Source organism: Doryrhamphus excisus, chromosome 4 (genome assembly GCF_030265055.1).
Source record: "Doryrhamphus excisus isolate RoL2022-K1 chromosome 4, RoL_Dexc_1.0, whole genome shotgun sequence".
In the NCBI taxonomy this organism is placed as follows: domain Eukaryota; kingdom Metazoa; phylum Chordata; class Actinopteri; order Syngnathiformes; family Syngnathidae; genus Doryrhamphus; species Doryrhamphus excisus.
The window spans coordinates 8,644,354-8,663,034 of NC_080469.1; the positions used below are offsets into that span (position 1 = coordinate 8,644,354).

At 39.5% G+C, this 18,681-nt stretch overlaps 2 protein-coding genes across 2 annotated transcripts; both read left to right on the forward strand.

Moving 5' to 3' along the window:
* The first annotated feature begins 1,005 nt into the window (after positions 1-1,005).
* polr3d (polymerase (RNA) III (DNA directed) polypeptide D) lies at positions 1,006-4,349 on the forward strand. The gene is made up of 9 exons (XM_058070404.1): positions 1,006-1,152; positions 1,849-2,011; positions 2,107-2,150; positions 2,223-2,377; positions 2,446-2,570; positions 2,652-2,808; positions 2,969-3,216; positions 3,290-3,442; positions 3,792-4,349. Exons 2-9 carry the CDS (start codon positions 1,850-1,852, stop codon positions 3,903-3,905), a joined length of 1,158 nt encoding a protein of 385 aa, XP_057926387.1. The 5' UTR covers positions 1,006-1,152; position 1,849; the 3' UTR covers positions 3,906-4,349.
* A 448-nt stretch (positions 4,350-4,797) lies between these two features.
* On the forward strand, positions 4,798-18,354 carry LOC131127967 (glycerol-3-phosphate acyltransferase 4-like). The gene is made up of 13 exons (XM_058070398.1): positions 4,798-4,960; positions 6,328-6,873; positions 10,029-10,098; positions 12,091-12,391; positions 13,841-13,915; positions 14,057-14,146; positions 15,189-15,282; positions 15,401-15,516; positions 16,414-16,469; positions 16,543-16,628; positions 16,732-16,860; positions 16,938-17,017; positions 17,313-18,354. Exons 2-13 carry the CDS (start codon positions 6,706-6,708, stop codon positions 17,419-17,421), a joined length of 1,374 nt encoding a protein of 457 aa, XP_057926381.1. The 5' UTR covers positions 4,798-4,960; positions 6,328-6,705; the 3' UTR covers positions 17,422-18,354.
* The last annotated feature ends 327 nt before the right edge of the window (positions 18,355-18,681 follow it).

Consider the following 18,681-nt stretch of genomic DNA (forward strand, 5'->3'; position numbering starts at 1 on the left):
TGATAGCCAGAACAACAGGCTTTTGTTGCAAGTTTGAATTTAATTGATCATTATTAATAAAAATGTTAAATGGGACCTATTATGCTTTTTCCACTTTTCTGACCTATAAATGTCGTTAGAATGTTGTATTCTCGTGTTAAACTATTCCAAAGTTTCACATCGTAAGGTTTGCGTATTTGGAAGCGAGCCCTCAAAGACGTTTTAGATGGCTTAAAAGGCTCGGTTTCAAAAGGCGTGGTAAAACTGCCCCTTCATGATGTCATAGAGGGGCAGACTTCCTTATGTGGTTCATAGTTAGGAAGCACTTTGGGCGTGTGACCAATCACAGCGGAGTGGGCATGCCCAGAGGTGGGCCATGCGTGGAATAAATTAAAACAGACGGTTTTTGCAGGAAGTACAAATCAAAGGCAATGCAGCTGAAATTCTGAAAAATCTAAAAAGTTTTCTCTGTGGGTTATTGTGTGTAGCTGCTCTATAGGAGAGCACAACTCAATACAAAGGATCAAAAAATTACCATAATAGGTCCCCTTTAAATAAAATTACAAGCTACTGTTGTGGCTGTAACCCACACCAAACTAAAATTCTACTTTGAACCCCTGTCGTCACTCCCTGTCTGCCCTCCAGCTCCCCCCAGGCGAACAAATTTACTAGTCTCACTAACCCAATAACATGGCTTCGCAGTATACCCCCTTAATCTTACTTTTTTATTTTTAAGTATTTGTGTAACATGTACATGAAGAGCTAATTTAACCGGAGTCCAATTCCTTGTTTGTGTTATTGGCCAATAGACTGGATTCCTATTCTGATGCAATAAAAGGGAATACAGGGATGGTTATATTTTTTTAATATTGTACTTGTTTTATTAAATATTGTCAAATTTTTCCAAATAAGCTACAAGATGTTGATTTAAAAATATATAATATATGTTGTTCACCTAAAATCTTTGTCCTGTGGTTTATTCTGAATAGTGTATAATCACTATGCGTATGCGCTGCTCTCTGCGCAGCTATGATGCGCATGAACTTTGGCTGACGACACCCGGAAGTCTCATGGTGGCGGCGTGTGAGCAAGCATTGCAACTGCACAATATGTTATGGTTCTTCTCACACATGTAAAGTTCGTGTCTTTTTAGGACATCTACGCATTATTAACGTAAGTACCTACGGGAAGTTTATATGTGTATATATAAATGTATAATGTTATTTTGTATGTGTTGTGATTGGGCCACGTGTGGCTACATTTCTCTCTGCTGTGTTGATGAAGAAACATAATATTATTACCACGACGGGTTACTGAAATAATTGCATTTGATGATATTATTTTCTTGCGAGTTTGTATTAGTTCTCTCCTCTTTACGTGAGTATTAAATGCAAAAGACTTTTAATTGATTTGGTCCTTGTTGACACTCCCTTGTTAACGTGTTTATACTGTATTTCTTAGAACATCTGTCTCCTATTTTCTATGATGTCCTCTGATCTTTTTTTTCTGTGTGATGTTCCTCTTCTGTTGAATGATTGGCAAGTTACACTGTGGAATGCTGATAAGATGCCACACTATTTGCATCAAGTACCTGACACAGCTACCACAATTCTGCGTACACAAACACATTGAAAACAGGTCAGGGTGTTATGAGCTGTCGCTGCCGTGAACTTACATCCTTTTCAGAAATGCATAGTTATTATTCATGTTACAACAACCAGTCAGTGACTCTTGAATATCAAAGTTATGCCAGGAAGAATGTTAGTTTAAGTGACAAAAATGTTGCAATTGTCAGTGTCCATTTGTCAGTGCTAATTATTTTGCTTTGCATCACTCAACCTTGCCACTTTCTTTTTTGTGCGTGCTCAGGATGGCTGATTCAGGTGCAGGTGATCCCAGTGGTCATCGCATGCCACCCCCTGCAGGGAGTTGCAGGGGCCAACTGATGGGCCGCCGACCACCTGCTACCATCTCTGCTGGTCGCCTCCCTACAATGCGTTCGAGAGACCTCACCTTGGGAGGAGTGAAAAAAGTATATTGTAGACATATTGAATTAAAGAACCAAGTCCCTAGTTGTTATAGATTTACATCATTTTCTCCCCACTATTTCTTCTTTCTTTCTCGCAGAAAACATTTACACCCAACATCATTGGTCGTAAAGTTAGAGAGGAGTAAGTTCACAAGCAATCCTGTAATCTAAAAGCAAATTTGCAAGTATTATGACTATGCATTTCGTCTGAAAGCACGAAGGATGAAGGCGGGCCAAGGAGAGAGAGAAAGGATTCAACCCGAGGCAGAGGTCCCAGAGATAGAGGCAGGGGCCGTGGTCGCGGAGAGATCATCCAATCCCACTCTATTTTTGAGCAGGGCCCTGCAGAAATGGCCATGAGAAGAAAAGGTGGGAATATCCTGTATTTTTGGTAAAATTATATCATATAAAATTTCTTCCCTGTTTTGAATATACAGTCAGCTATGAAAGTGAGCGAGATGCCCCAAGCGCTGGACTCTCTCATATTATCAATATCAAAAAAGAGAAGAGAGAAACCGAAGAAGAGACCAAAGAGATCCTGCGCAAACTGGATCGAGACAACGTGAGTTGCACTTGATAAACACATGCGTCAAGTGGTGTTTGCTTTATTATTATTGTGATGATGCATTGTATTTGTTTTTAGTTTATAGATGATCCTTTCCTGAGGGGTGAACAGAGGAGCTGCCCAGTTCAGCTTCCTCTTGCTGTGTCAGGATGGGGCTTCAAGGAGGAATTTAGTACTCCTACTATTAAAATTGAGAAGACGGATGAGGATGACCCCATGGAACATGCAGTACAAAGTACTTTGATTTTTGCATGTACTCTGCAGCTATTTAGCTATCTAATCTGCTTTGCTACTTGTACTGTACATCCAGTCCCTCTTCATTTTTCCTAATATATACTTTTATACTATGTGAAAATTGGAAAAGCCAAACAAGCAATTCAAATTATTCTCTTCAGTCAAGGAGGAGCAAGAGGAAAAAGAACTGAAGAAGACTGAGGCTGCTTTCAAGCCTCCTCCGCTACCTGAGCCAGAGGTTCTGCCAGACCTGCTCCATAAGTGGAGTCTGAGCAAAGGCGAGGAGCTGTTCTTCATGCAACTGCCAGACACACTGCCTGGACAGCCACCCACCAAGGAATACAAGCCTATAAAAACAGAGGTGCAGTCTGAGGATGGACAGTCTGTCCTACTAAAAACAGAGTCTCAGGTAGATCCAATTTATTATATTGGTGAATCTGTTACGTTTATGTAAGAGTAAATTTACTTGGCATATTTTACAGGAGGAGCAGGTTGATGCTAATAGCTGTAATTTAAAAGACCTGCGGGAGGGTCTTCTTGGAAAGATGCTGGTACGGAAGTCTGGGCGAGTGCAGCTCATCGTAGGACAAGTCTCATTGGATGTGTCCCTCGGAGCGTCATGCTCTTTCCTTCAGGTAAGACAGGAAATTATGTCTGTCTCCTGATGCATGTGCCACACCTTTCTTTTATATATATGTGCATGTGTCTGTATGTACATATATAAATAAGGGCTGTCAATCGATTAAAATATTTGATTTCTCAACGTTCACTTCTCATCTCATCACTGTGTTTGTCTGCTATATGATGTATTTAACTGAAATTGCTGAACTAGTGATTTATAAAGGAAAATCTTGAAAATTATCAGGGTTACCCAAACTTTTTCATACCACTATATATACTTTATGTGTGTATGTATATGTATATACACACAGTATAAATTACATCACAATTACCACATATTAATGTCACACTTGTCTTCTTTAGGAACTAGTCTCTGTTGGTACGGAGGGACGGACAGGAGACTTGACTGTGTTAGGGAATGTCAAGCACAAAATGGTTTGCTCCCCAGACTTTGAATCTCTGCTGCAGAACAGATGATGATCCTTGATGCCCTTGCTGCATTGCATTTGCTCTGCTGTGTCATATGAAAGTGGCTTTACTGATACCTTAATGAAAAAGCTTGAAGGAAGAGCAATATTTTGTTCGTATTTAAAATGAATGCAGTGGTATGCCATATTTCTGTTTCATTTCTCTCCATCTGAAATTATTTGATGTGATGTAAATGTGTGAATAAAACAAGATTTTTGTTATTCTAATGACAATGTCATGATTTTATGTTGTCCACCTCTTCAATTGTATTGCTTTTATTGTGTCGGTACTATTTGTTCATGGACTTTTGTGCATATAGTCCGGCTGAACCAGTATGTTGACATTTGATGACGCGACGAGATGGTTTGTTTTACAAAACTGTTTTAAAAAAAGTGTCTCCTGACAAATTTGGCTTTTGATTATTCAGTTGTAGAATTTGCCCAACAGGGAAATTATATTTACTGTATTTATTGAATTTGTCTTTTAACATCTTTTGTTCGTCCAACAAACGTTTATCCAAATGTTATGAGTTTGTTTCTATATTTAAAAAAAAACATTTGAAGACTGATGCTTTGTGTCTCTTAGTGCCAAATAATAATCGCTTTTCTTTTTTGTTATTTGAGTATTAGTAATGCTACATTAAGAATTATAAGTATGTCCTGTATATCATCTCCTGATATGTTGCAATTATGCTCTTCATGGGAACCTCACTGGGAACATTGTGCATTTTATTAAACAAATATTGCAATTCGCATTTTCCCCTTGGCGCACTACCGCCCTACATGGGTTAAGTAATTTTGCATAAAACTGTGGCAGTAGAAACTTGGATGTGCGTTTGCTCAGTATCCAAACGAGCAGCAGCGATAATGTGAGTAGTATCACCTTCCAACCAGGAGAGGCCGCTGTAGAGGCAAGCGCGTCTTGTTCTGGTTGTAAAAGCACGCAGCAAGCTCCTGGTGGCCTGTTGTCTACTCACGTTGTCCGCCGGGTGGATTCTTGCTTCAGTCTATACAGGACAAAGACAAGCTATGGACTCTTGAGGCCCGAATTTAAGTCTATCGAAGGTGGGTCTATCTTTACATTTTTACTTCTCTTGAACGCACATTTTAACGGTTATAACGCTTGTTGTAAAAGTAAAGAGGACCACTTAATCCACGCTAACAACAAAAGCCTTGGCTCAGCAGTACATCCTGAAGCCGTGGCCGCTAGCAAGCTAACCAGCGGAGCTGGAGCACACCCGGGATCAAACCAAATGTGTCATTCTGATAGCTTAAGCTAACTCAATTGTATTCTAACCCTATAGTAGCGTTGTGTGCATTATAACCAGCTGGCTCTCATCACACGCTTGGGTTTTAAGACAGTCAGTTTATGTTGGCAGAAAATGTTGATGTGAGCTAACAGTAGATGGAGCTTCTCGTTAGCTGCCCAGTTGAATCATCAGTAGAGGGTGAAGGGGGCCTCCGACACGCTATCTACATCTGTGTGCTTGATAACACTGTTATTGGCATCACTTCTCCCTTAACCCTGCCTATAGGACAAAAGAGTCTACTCCCAAAACTGCTATAATAAACGTATTTTGTTCTACGTTTGTTTTTGCTTAGATCTCTCAATCAACTTGAGTTCAAACAAACACATACAATTTTCTGTTATTTTAACCCTATAAATGGCAATTTGATTCAACGATGTTACCGGTTTTGCTTAGAAAACAATATAAAATGAGTTATTTTCCATGGAATAAATTTTAGGGGGCTGAGGCTCTATGTCAAAGATCAGACTGGGTTTGTGTAGACTTCTGCAGACTCTGTTATGCATGCACAAATCACTTTCTATCATTGAGCACGAAGTGGAGTTGGAGTAGTTGTAAATATATTTGCTTGCAGAATTATCAAGATGTTGATGCCTTTTTTGCAAATGTTTGATGGCCATCACGTTCGTCAAGAAAATGAAAATGCATGTCTCTATTGTGATGAAAAGTGGTGAAGTAATGTAAGTCATTGGGACTTTTTGTCATCTTGGGACCTGAAAGGGTGGGAAATTTGCAATCTGAACCCCCCAAAAAACAAAACACCCAAAGCATCCAAATCAATTTTATTACTGATCTAATATACTTAAGCCTGATCATTGACATAGAGTCCAATTTTTTCCATATGGAGTAACAACCAAAGGGATGAGCAAAAATGTACCTAATATACAAAATAGTCTTTAGAGGAGAGAGCGTTAGAACAGACAGTCTAGAGAGAGTTAAAACACTAAGTTGACTGGCTACTTCACTGCTAATTTAAGCTTGACTGAACAGAACAAGCACAGTGAATTGTATCAGCTGTGCTTAGCAATGGCAAAAACACACTGTAATGATTTAGAATGATAGATGTGAGATGCAGATGCATTCAACTTGAACATTTGATGATACACAGCCTTTTGTTTTTGCCAGGCCAACTTCCCACAGTGGATGCTCATCACGCAGGGCAGCTACCTGCTGTGTCCAGCTGTAATTTTTTTCTTTACATTACCCCAATGGAACACTTGCTACACACAACAAGAAGGACATCTGGACGTTAAAAATTTACAGACTGATGGAACAATGGGACTAGTTTCTACTTTAACATTGCCCACGAGGACAACGTCAAGATGATCAAAGATTCTCTGTGCAGTCTGAGGCGCAGCCCTGTCATATCGTGGTCCATATGAGACCTTGTGTTGACACCAGATAAGGGCCACCTGGGGCCACGACGTGGAGCTTGAGACTTCTTCTGCTCTACACATCTTACTCTAACAATCAAGAAGACCTCACCGCTCCTTTGTCGTCAACATGGAGCTGTTCTTCAACCCCTTTGACAGCTTGGTGTGTATCCTTCTGGGTATCTCCTTCACCGTGTGGTTCACGTTGCTGCTCGTCTTCATCATCGTGCCCGCCATCTTAGGGGTGTCTTTTGGCATTCGACGTCTCTACATGAAATCATTGTTAAAGCTCTTTGAGGTAAGTGCTGGTACCATAACTTTGTGTTCACGAAATTAATGTTTTTGAAGGGGGGTGGGGGGACATGTAAACCATAGTCTATTGTTACTTGTTCGTGTAGTTTCATACAGTTGCTTGCATACTTGTACTGTACAGCATGTACCCAGTTGTCATTGCATTATGTGGCAGATATGGATTAACACTGCAATCTCAGCGCTGCTGCTGTTATGTAACCTTTGGCAAGGTGGGGTGTCGCTCATCACAAACTATAGTCTGTATCATTGCTCCAACTGCCTCGAGTGCAACAAACCGCAGCCTTTTGTATAATGGGGTGAATGCATTTAAATTACTTAGCAAGACTCTTACACAGTTTATTGAGTAGAACCTGAACAATATGAAGCTTGTGATTCCAGCAGCAATCATGAAGAATGTAGTGTCAAAAAGAGTGTTCTAAATTCAATCAAGATTTCATGGTTTGCCATGATCACCGGTAAAAAGCAGGGCCTTTTCATGACATGTTGTCCGTGTGCTCTAAGTAAAGTTTTCACAGTTTCTGCTACCTTCAATATGGTCTATCTACTGTAAAATCTTTTTTGGGCCCTATCAGATTCAAGCTGCAGTATCTGTAGTGCGGAATGCAAACGCCAGAGGCTAATTCCATTGTATTCAGACACGCCTACTTGACATGACTGTACCTTAATGTGCTCACTAACGTTGCATTCAAATGTATCACACCTTATTGTGTTGTATCAAATGTAATCTGAAACTGCTGACGGGCCTCCCACTCCAATTCTTTCCTGTACTTTTTTGGCTCACAGTTAAGAGAACATTGTGTTCTTTTCCGCTCAGCTCCTAAGTACCTCCCTATTTTTGTTGCTTTAGGTTTCAGTAAACGAGAACTACACAACTACAAATTATTTAACCACCATTGTAAATGGCATTTCTTTTGAACATTTAACCGTATAAAAAAAGTGATCATTTGTAGTAATAGATGTGTTGAAAGTGATGTTAAATCAGCATGGCCAGGACACGTGCATGTAATTTTTATGGATGCTGTGAGAGACAAAGTTAGCAAAAAAATTAAAAGCAAATTTATAAATCCTATATTCAGTTGCTTCTTTTTGGCTCACAGCAGCACCAACTTCTTTATATGAGCGATACGTGCCTTCATGTTTATGTGTCATGTATTTTTAAAGTGATCCAATAAGGCCAGAAATATTTGCTAGATTTGTTGGTAGTCAAGACAAACCCACTAAATTGTCAATACTGATCCCTCCTACTTAAGGCTTGGTAGTTGTATGATTGTGATTGCAATCAATTACAGGTCGATTACAGTGATCCACTGTAAGCACATTTACTACATCGAACGTGGCGGAAATGTCAGTGACAACAGCCAACCAAAGTCAACCTTTTGACAATGTCGTGAAGGAGGACATGAGGGTAGTTGGTGTGAGAGAGACAGATGCGGAAGACACTAGCTCACTGTATGTGCTGCTGGATAGATATGATGTAATTAACTGCTTGTATCATGCATGTGGCAATATCGGCCATTTGAGATGCAGACTGATTATAATCTGATATTTGTTTGTTTTTTTCCTGACACCTGTCTGATATCGGATCAGGACACCCCTTGTCCGCACAGCCTGCCACTGCAGCCAGCACTTGAAATGACAATGTTTACATTTTAAAGTGTCTTCATTATCCCAGACAGGGCAATTTGTTGTTTTTGGGTATAAAAACAGGGTAATGCAAATCAGACATTATATACACTATATACAGTTATCTACAGTTATCAGGTCACAGGTGTCTTGCACAGTTATTGCACTGTTTATTGCATGGTTATTACACGGTTATTATTATACAGAATGTTTGGAGCAGTTTTTATTGTAGAGTCTGACAGCTGCAGGAAGACCTGCGATGTCTCTCCTTCACACACTTTATACTTTTTTACACTGTATCAGCCTGTCACTAATGGAGCTGTTAAGTGCAACCTGTTTAACCTGCACTGTCCAGTATTAGGGATGTAAATGTATTTGATAGATGATTCGATTTGAAGCCAGATACACAGGATATGATTGGAAAAACAATAATTTTTTTTAAACGTTTGATTAGATTCAGAGTACAAACTATACGGTTTGAATGATATGGTTTGATTAGATTTAATTCCTCGGTTAATGTTTGTTGATGTAGACATTAACCTTAATATATATGTAAAAATCCAATAAGTGTAGTGGAAAGCCCCTTAAAGAACACTGACCGGCCAGCAGGTTTTGCTGGTGCCCCAAGCTTTTGCGTTATAAGATATATATATATATATGTGTGTATATATATATTTAATTAATTAATTTATACTTGATTCCCTTACAACGTGAATCTAGGAAGCTGCATTGTGAAACGGCCCTTACTTTAAAGCGGTGAATGTATACTCCTCTAGTCTGAGTCACGCACACAACCACGCTAGTATTCTACACCAAGCTAACCCCTCTAGCTTCCATTCACTCTCCGGGGTGCTATTGACAAATGTCGAATGGTGTTATCGCCATTTCAGCCTGTTTAGTTTGGGATGAGGCGGTTAAGTGTTTATAGTGAGAACACTTCCCCACACGAATGTTCCTTCTCCTCCATTTCATTTATTCATTACATTCATCTTATGTATCAAAGTCAGTTGCGGTGTGCAACTCTGCTTGTTTATGTTTCATCATTTATACCAGCAAAAAGTAATTTTCTTATCATTGGAAGTCTCGATACCGGTATGTAATAAAATAAAATAAATATATATATATATATATATATATATATAGTCCAACCCTAATCGGCAACCACAAATTGTTATACAAATCGAAACCTATTGGACCCATAATGCTTTTCCCCCCTTTCTGATGTATAAATGTTGTTACCACAACAATTACTATTGTTTTCGGGTTAAAGTTTCAGATATTGAGGTTTGCACATTTGGTAGTGAGCCCTGAAGTCTCACGATGCGATCTACTGTACAGATTTGGAACAACAAGCTTCCTTCACACACAATGAATTTATTTGTGGAATTCCAAATGTATTCATAGCGCATCTTTACTGTACGTGAATGGAAGGCAAACCCTGTGCTTATAGTACTGAATTAGAGGCACATGTACAATTGCCATTTTAATTAAATTAAACAATTTATTGTTGTTTTGTAGTGGGCTACAGTGAGGCTAGAGAGAGGAGCCAAAGAAAAGAATCATCCCTTGCACAAACCCTACTCAAATGGTAAGATGTGATGTTGCTGTAATTCTTTGCATGTGTTCATGTTCCATACACACTCCTGATTAGAAATTTAAGACCAGTTGAAAAATTGCAAGAATTAAAATTTTGCACTGTTGCAAAGGAAAATGCTTTTTGGGGGTGGGGGTCACCATCATCCACAATCCTTATGTGAAATATGACCACATGTCTTTCCTTTTGTGTGTTCTAAAGACAAAAACAGCCAGCATTTGGGAGCTAACAATGCACATAGGGCAGTGGGGGGTGCGCTCCACAGGGGGACCTGGCGTTGTGAAGGGGCGGCACAGGACAACCATGAGCGCGTTTCATTATTAACCCTTTAGGTGCCAGAGTTTTCAAAAATCTCCAAAAGGAGGGTCGCTGCAAAAAGATCGCTCAGTCGTGGCACAAAATCATTATAAACACCATACAGTCTTCTCCCAAACTAGATTGAAATTGTGCTAAACACTTGTGAAAGTTCGTGGAACCTCCTATTACGGAGTGTGAATGGAAGCTAGCTGGTTTAGTTTAGCATGCTACTGCCGTGGGTGTGCGCATGCATGCTACTCAGGCTGAAGTATATCTTGTGTTTCACATTGTTTTACCGCTTCAATGCAAGGAGCGTTTAACAAAGCCTGATGGTGATGACGTGCGGGTTTCTGAGTGAAAAAAGACGGGAAACGCGTTTATTCCTGCACTCGGCTTGTGTTACAGACATTATGAACACAGAGAACACACAACCAGCATTGAAAATTTTGCATGACATATGCATGAAATTTTGCGTTTCCAGTCTGTGTAAAGAAAATATCGCCCAACCCTAGTCAATATAATGGTGACTTACTCATTGGACAGTTGTCTTTGGCGCAGCTGGCCTGACGCGTTTTTTCCAGTTGATTTTCGGTATGTGGAAAAGACATTTGTACCACTGCATGGTTTGTAAGTGAATTCTTCGTTCGTTGTGATGCAGTCTCATGCTCGATTTCTATTGGCATGGCCTGGCAAGGTCCACATTTACACCAACCAATTCATTTTGGTCCTGAATTTGTGCTTATAATTAATTTATAATTAGAATTATATTAATTATATACTTATATAGATTTATTATTAATTTTTGAATCACATTTGTATCAATTGATTTCACTCATGGATGCCGTTATTGGACTCAGCAGCATCAAACCTTGATTGGAGCATCCCTACTTAAAACCCTTCTCTCGCAGATGCTGTCTAATGGTTATTGACTGCATTTGGCCCGAAGATGATGTCTTGACGGACAACTAATCGGATCCTCTGGCTCAGGGCTGTTTTTTTAGCTTTTCAGTTCCACAACCGTCAAGTTTTTTTTACTTGTTTTACTGTCTACTGTAACGGTTCAACACACATGACAATTCGTGGTTGCTGATACGAATGAACGACGGTATTGGGGCATTTAGAATGATCTTATCCGAAACAATTCAGTAACTTTAAATCAAATCGGTAACTTTAGCCAAAAATTCAACCAGTCTGAAATAAATACCTGCATATTGGACAGTGCAGGTGAACTTTCTTAGATTTTTTTTGTAAATGAATTTAGGTATGGCAACTTGCTGAATACAGATTGATATAGTTGGATACATCGATTTAGTGGATGAATCGTTACACTCCTTGTCTCACTACTTCTTAATAGCGCGCTGCGAGAGGCCTTGCTTTTGCAGCTCAACAATCTGACCGCGTTCGGAGAGAGAGAGTTTTTAGCCTTTATCAAGAGATCATGACTGTGTGAATCCACATTTTGGCCAGGATTTTTGCTTTTAAAGGCTGTGGTCTTAAACTTTTAATAAGCTAATAAAGGGCATATTTCACTTTAATGCTTGTTTGCAAAAAATTGCTTTCTATTTTTTTTGTCACACTCCCATTTTTTTTTATTTAGATCCAACATTACTGCAATTTTTAAACTGGTCTTAAAATTTTATTCAGGAGTGTATGTATCGTTGACACCATCGTCCTTTTGAACTACTCTAGCTATCATTGCAAAAGAGCCCACTTCTTTGGAAGAAGAGATCAAGGAAATTCGGCGCAGTGGCAGCAACAGAGACCTGGACTCGGCCCCTGAGTTTGAGATGTCTGATATCTTCTACTTTGCTCGGAGAGGAGTGGAGAGCATCATGGATGATGAAGTGACTAAGCGGTTCTCTGCGGAGGAATTGGAGTCTTGGAATCTGCTGACACGCAGCAACTACAACTTTCACTACATCAGTCTGAGGTTGACAGTCCTGTGGGGACTGGGCCTATTGATCCGCTATGGTTTTCTGCTGCCTCTCAGGTACTGACTGTACAAATATTGTACATGTATTTTACTCAAGCTTGGTTGGACACACTCAAGCTGTGTAAACTGGTCTGTTAATGCAAATGAGGACCCTCGTTGTCACACTACTTTTAAGTCATATTTTGACAGTAACACTAGCTGATACTATAGTGGTACCACTGCTCACTACTGTCAGTGCAAATCAACATTAATTTTTGGGGTGGAGGGAGAGACACGCTAGTGTTACTTAACTGTTGTTGCAACAACTTCCCACCATGCCTCGACTGGCTGGGTAATATTTAAGTAAGTGCTTAATTTTTTCCAGTGACTAAAAGGAGGCACTAAAAATGACAGTTTACTAAACATTTAATTAGGTATATCTGCACAATGAGTTACAAGGTCTATATCTAAAATTATGCCTTGACGAAAAATATGGTAATGTTCCGTTTTGATTGACAGAGTGGTATAATTTTCAACATGTTGATTATTGCTGTAGCTCTGTGTGGAGTTTGCATGTTCTCCCCGTGCATGCATGGGTTTTCTCCGGGGACTCCGGCTTCCTCCCACATTCCAAAAACATGTTGCTGTGGAAAAAGTATATATGTAAACCTGAATTGGTTTGCGTTAAGCTGAACACTTTTTTTTTACTGTACACATATGCACATTGATGTGCACTTGGTACTCAAAATATTTTCTAAGGTTGAGCTTATCTCGCATACAGCCATGCCCATACAAGGAAGTCCTCTGCTCTGTGACATCACAATGTGGCAGTTTTACCACACCTTCTGAAACAAGTATTTTGAGCCATCCCAAACTTCTTTCAGAACTCGCTTCCAAATGTGCAAACCTCAGTATCTGAAACTTTGATCATCATTTATAAATCATTTAACACTAGAAAACAACATTTATAGGTCAGAAAAGTGGAAAAAGCATAATAGGCACCCTGTGCATTAAATGTCATTCAGTGAGTCGTCAAGCGAGAACCACTGAATGTGTCACAAGCACAGTGACTCACTGCTGACTGAGCGTGGCTGGCATGCCTCCAGTGAACACTGGGCAAGCAAATCACGCCACATGTGTACATATTAGCGCATCATTCATGAGTGTCCTCTTGCTCATATTGTCCATTCTGTGTTTTTTCAGAGAACTGTTATATCTCCACCAATTCAGTATTGATTACATCCTTATCCAATTCAGTTAGCACACTCTCCAGAAAGGAATGTTGGACCATCTTGATTAATTCCATTGATTGTAGGAGTGCTTTTGCTTGATGCTTGCACGCCATGTTTTCAGTTGATGTAGTGCACAACAACTTTTATAGTGATGGATCATAGCCATGTGACCGGCAATTGGCTGATGACCTGTCCGTGTTATACCCCTTCTCTTGCCTGAATTCAGCAGGGATAGGCTTCAACTTACCTGTGACCCTAATGAGAGGTTGTATTGAAAATGGATTGTTTGTTCCAGGGTAACCCTTGCCTTCACTGGTGTTGGCCTGCTGGTATTCCTCACCTCTGTTATAGGCTTATTGCCCAATGGAAGGTAAGGATGATGCCAACTCTGACTTTTTTGTGGCAGCATTTTGGACATCATAGTCTCAGCCATCTCATCAACACACACACACACAGAGAAAAGCCCCTGTTGACAAGACTGACGTGATCTGTTGTGTGCTCCTACTTGCAGGATAAAAAGCACCCTGAGTGAAAAAGTTCATCTTATGTGCAACAGAATATGTGTCAGAGCTCTGACCGCCATCATAACATACCATGACAGGTAAGGAGAAGAACATTACAGGGTAAACTTCCCTTGGGCATTCACACAATAGTGTAAAAAGTATTGGTTCCAAAACAGCTTGTCAATGTGTTATTCCCAATAAACGGATGCTTATTTTTTTAGTGCTGCAAGTATGTTCCCTTTTATGTAAAATAGTAAAATATAAAGGGGGAACATATTCTATTTAAAAATGTGTAAGCATTTTGAGTGGAAATGCTTCAAATTTTATTGTTATACATTTTTTCCCTCTGCAAACCTGATTCATCTTGGTCTATAGGAGATTACATAATGCCAGATGGGTTTTCTCCAAAGGAAGGAGGCCAGCGTGGGTTAGTCAGAATGTGAATGTGAAAGGGAGGTTGCCAGAGGCTCAAACTTGAAATATTCAAGACTTTATTGGTTTGGACAAAGCACAAAAGCCTCAACAGTACGGCTTTTACATATAGTAGAGTCATAAGTAAAGTTTTTAAAAAGCACAGCAAATTTATATTTAGAATTTTTTTATATACACTGATGATGATTTAGCCAGTTCAGCACGACTTTTCACATCACCTAGAATTCAGGACTTGTAACAATCCATGATATACAATGAACAGATAATACATATTTCAGGAAGTAAATACTCTTAAATAAAAGGCTAGGGAGGTTGAGTGTTTTGAAATGCAGTGGTAGGGCAGGAGGGAAACAGTTATGACACATGGCATGCCACCGGGCCTGTTGTAACACTCTCTGTCATTTGGTGATATAAATACACCAGTGATGCTCTCCTGCTTGAGTGTAACTCAATTCCTGGAATGAAGACTTGGTGTGTGCAAGGCCTACATGCTCAGAAGGTTAAACAGTTTACGGCGTTTACATAATTCACTTTGTTCCTCCATAGAAACAACTTTATTGCATTAAAAGCTGGCTGTATGTCATGCATAAAATAAATGTGTTGATATGTAACTTATTACTTTCACCCGCATGTGGTTTGAATTTGTGTTTCTTGATCAAATCTAGTGCAAGTGCCAAATTAATTGTCTGTTTCTCTCTTCTTTCCTAGTGAAAATAAACCCAAAAATGGAGGAATATGTGTTGCCAACCATACGTCACCAATTGATGTAATCATTCTGGCCAGTGATGGCTGCTACGCAATGGTAACCGTTGACTCTTTTCCATACCAGTTGTTTGTCTGTTGAAATTTCCCCAGGCATACGTGGAGCCCTTTGCACGTGTTATATATATATATATATTGTGTGTGTGTGTTTGTGTCAGGTGGGCCAAATTCACGGGGGCCTGATGGGAGTCATTCAGAGATCCATGGTGAAGGCCTGCCCTCACATTTGGTTTGAACGCTCAGAGGTCAAAGACAGACATCTTGTGGCCAAAAGGTAGAACTACTGTTTATTCCCCCACAAACAATGGTAAAGGGACTGTATGTCTAAAGATTACTTTTTTTTCTAATCAAAAGATTATAAGAACACCACCGCCACCAGCTAGCATACATTTAACCCAAGTAATGCTGAATTTACTTTTTTATTACACAGCATGACCAACAATATTGTTAGGCTTTTGTAACAAACCTCTCCGAGTGAGGTCCCAAATGGGTGTGCAAAATACTTTTAACGCAGGACTAATCATTTGACATGGTTAGATTGATTTGTGGTGTGATTTTTAGAATGTATGACAAACAAAACTCTCTTCAACGTAATGGTAATTTAGTTGACGGTCCCTAATATAAACAGCAGCTCTTCCCGTGTGATCTCCCTGCACAATGACACATTGAGGGGGAACCTCTGTAGCTACGGAGCAGAATCTCCAATGTGAAACCAACTTCATCACGGTCATGTCTGCATGGTGGTGTTGGGTTTTTTCCCCCTGCTCGTGGCAACCAGCTTTGAGGCACATTACTGCACCTATCATGTTGGTGTGCAGCCCATTTATAAATGTGATACAGCAACCAGATGATATTGTGGCGGAAGCAGATATTATCTGACTGTCAAAATAGAGCGGATCAGCAGCCGATCAGATTCTTGAAAATTGGATTGAGACAGCCCTAAAACACACTCAATGCATGTGTGTTACTTGGGATGTAATTTACTCAAAGGTTGAGGACATTCTCAGGAGGAAGAAGGCGGGATGAAGTGTTTCTAGCACATTCTAATGTTGGTGCCCTCTACACAGCCGGGGAACCCATTGCATACAGTCCCTTTTAAGGATCTTAGTGACAAATACTTCATATTGTTGTTTGATCTCAGTGGCTTCGTGTTATTCTTTCTGCAATTCAGGTTGAGTGACCATGCACAAGATAAATCTAAACTTCCCATTCTCATTTTCCCAGAAGGTGAGAACACATTCCAATTTCTGATTTTTTTTAACGCTCAATAGTGTTTTAAATGAAACATTTGTTTCTACAGGTACATGCATTAACAACACATCAGTAATGATGTTTAAGAAAGGCAGTTTTGAAATCGGAGGCACAGTGTACCCTGTAGCCATCAAGGTGAAAGAAACCCCTTTTTGCCATTATTGATGAATATTAATGACTATAGTAGATTTTCAATCACATTTTGACAAGGTAATTTGGGTGTTTGTATTCTGTGCAGTATGATCCCAGATTTGGAGATGCCTTCTGGAATAGCAGCAAGTTTGGAATGGTCAACTACCTCTTACGTATGATGAGTAGCTGGGCCATTGTCTGTAGTGTATGGTACCTTCCTCCTATGTCCAGAGAGGTAAGACTCTGATTTGTGCTCTATTGCAACATACAATTAATGGATTATATTTTACATTTATCAATATTTCCCAAAAGGAAGGGGAGGATGCTGTACAGTTTGCCAATCGAGTCAAAGCGGCCATTGCCAGGCAAGGAGGACTGGTGGACCTTTTATGGTAAGACAACATGCATTTCACCCATCTCATCCCTTTTTACTTCCATTCTCCATTTAACTTGTAATTGTGAAGAATATCGATTTATGTTAGTTTTGCAATCTGTTCTCTAAAACCACTATTAGTAACCTATGCTAGCTGGTGGTGGTGTTCTTGTGTTTTGTTTTCATTGGAAAAATTAATGTTATCTGTTATCTAAACACCTTTTTAAATATTGAAATTGATTTTTTTTAAATTTTATTCAGTGTGACATGATATCCAGCAAAGATCACAATAACTAATAAATCTTTCTCTGCAGGGATGGAGGGTTAAAGAGAGCAAAAGTAAAAGATACATTTAAAGAAGAGCAGCAGAAGCTCTACAGTAAAATGTTGGTAGGAACCCAGGAGGATCGAAGTCGCTCATGAAGGACTTGTGAGGATGTTGACTGGCTCAAAAACCCTTGTAGGGAAGCGCTGACTGCCTATGAAGTCCGTTGTTCACCCTCTATATTCGGGGCTCCTAGACTGTGTGCAGTTTGTAGCGTTGTTTCGCATCCTTCAGAGCCTGCTGCTCTTTGGGAAGTACATGAGACAAGGCTAGTTCACGTAAAAAGGGGGAAATTGTGCTCTTAGATGGATATAAAGTCTTCCTTCTGTTTGAGGAAAACCTTGTAATATCTGTCATTGAGTACCGGTCTTTCTGTTTTGTACATTTTTTTATGTTTGTATTTCAGCTATGTTAATTTTGCAAACCCAGGTATACATAGCTACATAAGAGTTCTGGACTACAGAAACAATTTGAGGTTTTGCATGACTTACCAGACTTTGTTACATTTACAACTATTTTTATGAGCTTTTTTCCAAGAAACAGAGTCTTGTATCTTGAGCTTTGTGTTTTACATGAAGGCTTGTATCTGCACATGATTACAACAGCAGCAACTTATTTTACTGAATTATAGTCTGTGTTTTTTTCCATGGAATGTGTAAATGCTCACACATTGTGAAGTGGAAACTGCAACTGTTACAGCTAATGATGGTGTACTTTGAATCAATTTACAAGATAAGATATTTAAATTATCAATGCCCATCCTAAAAAAAACTGTGCCACTGGTCTCTTAAATGCCTAATTAGAATAATAGCAAGCAGCTAACATTCACTAAAACACTCCCAAACAGACTCCAATGCCTATTTTCTGCAACAATGTTGTCTAATTTATTTTAAGTGACCTCCAAAGGCTATTGTCTTGATTTCCTTTGCTTTGGTGAACTTTCTCCTACTTGGCAGCCTCTTCAAGAAGAGTGTCGCTGTAATGTGGCCTCCCAACATGATTGCGTCAGAAAAATAAACATTTGAGAATCACCATTTGTGCCCATAGGTTGATTTCTTTTGAAAGTGTGCCTCACAATATTATAGAAATAATGCATTTAACTTAATTTGCCTGTATTGCTGATTCCTTTGCAGGAGTCCTATCCAAAATTTGGTGCCCCTCCAGACGTATTTGCTAAGGACTAAATGACTAACATAGGTAAATTCACATGACCCCAACGGTAGTGAATTAAGTCTGTGGTTGTGCAACGCGATGGAAACAATGTTGTGCTTGCAGGAGCTGGAATCTATGGAAGTCAAGAGTTGCACAGCCCTTAAGTCCACAGCCAGCTGATCTGAATACTAAGGCTTGTTACTTTA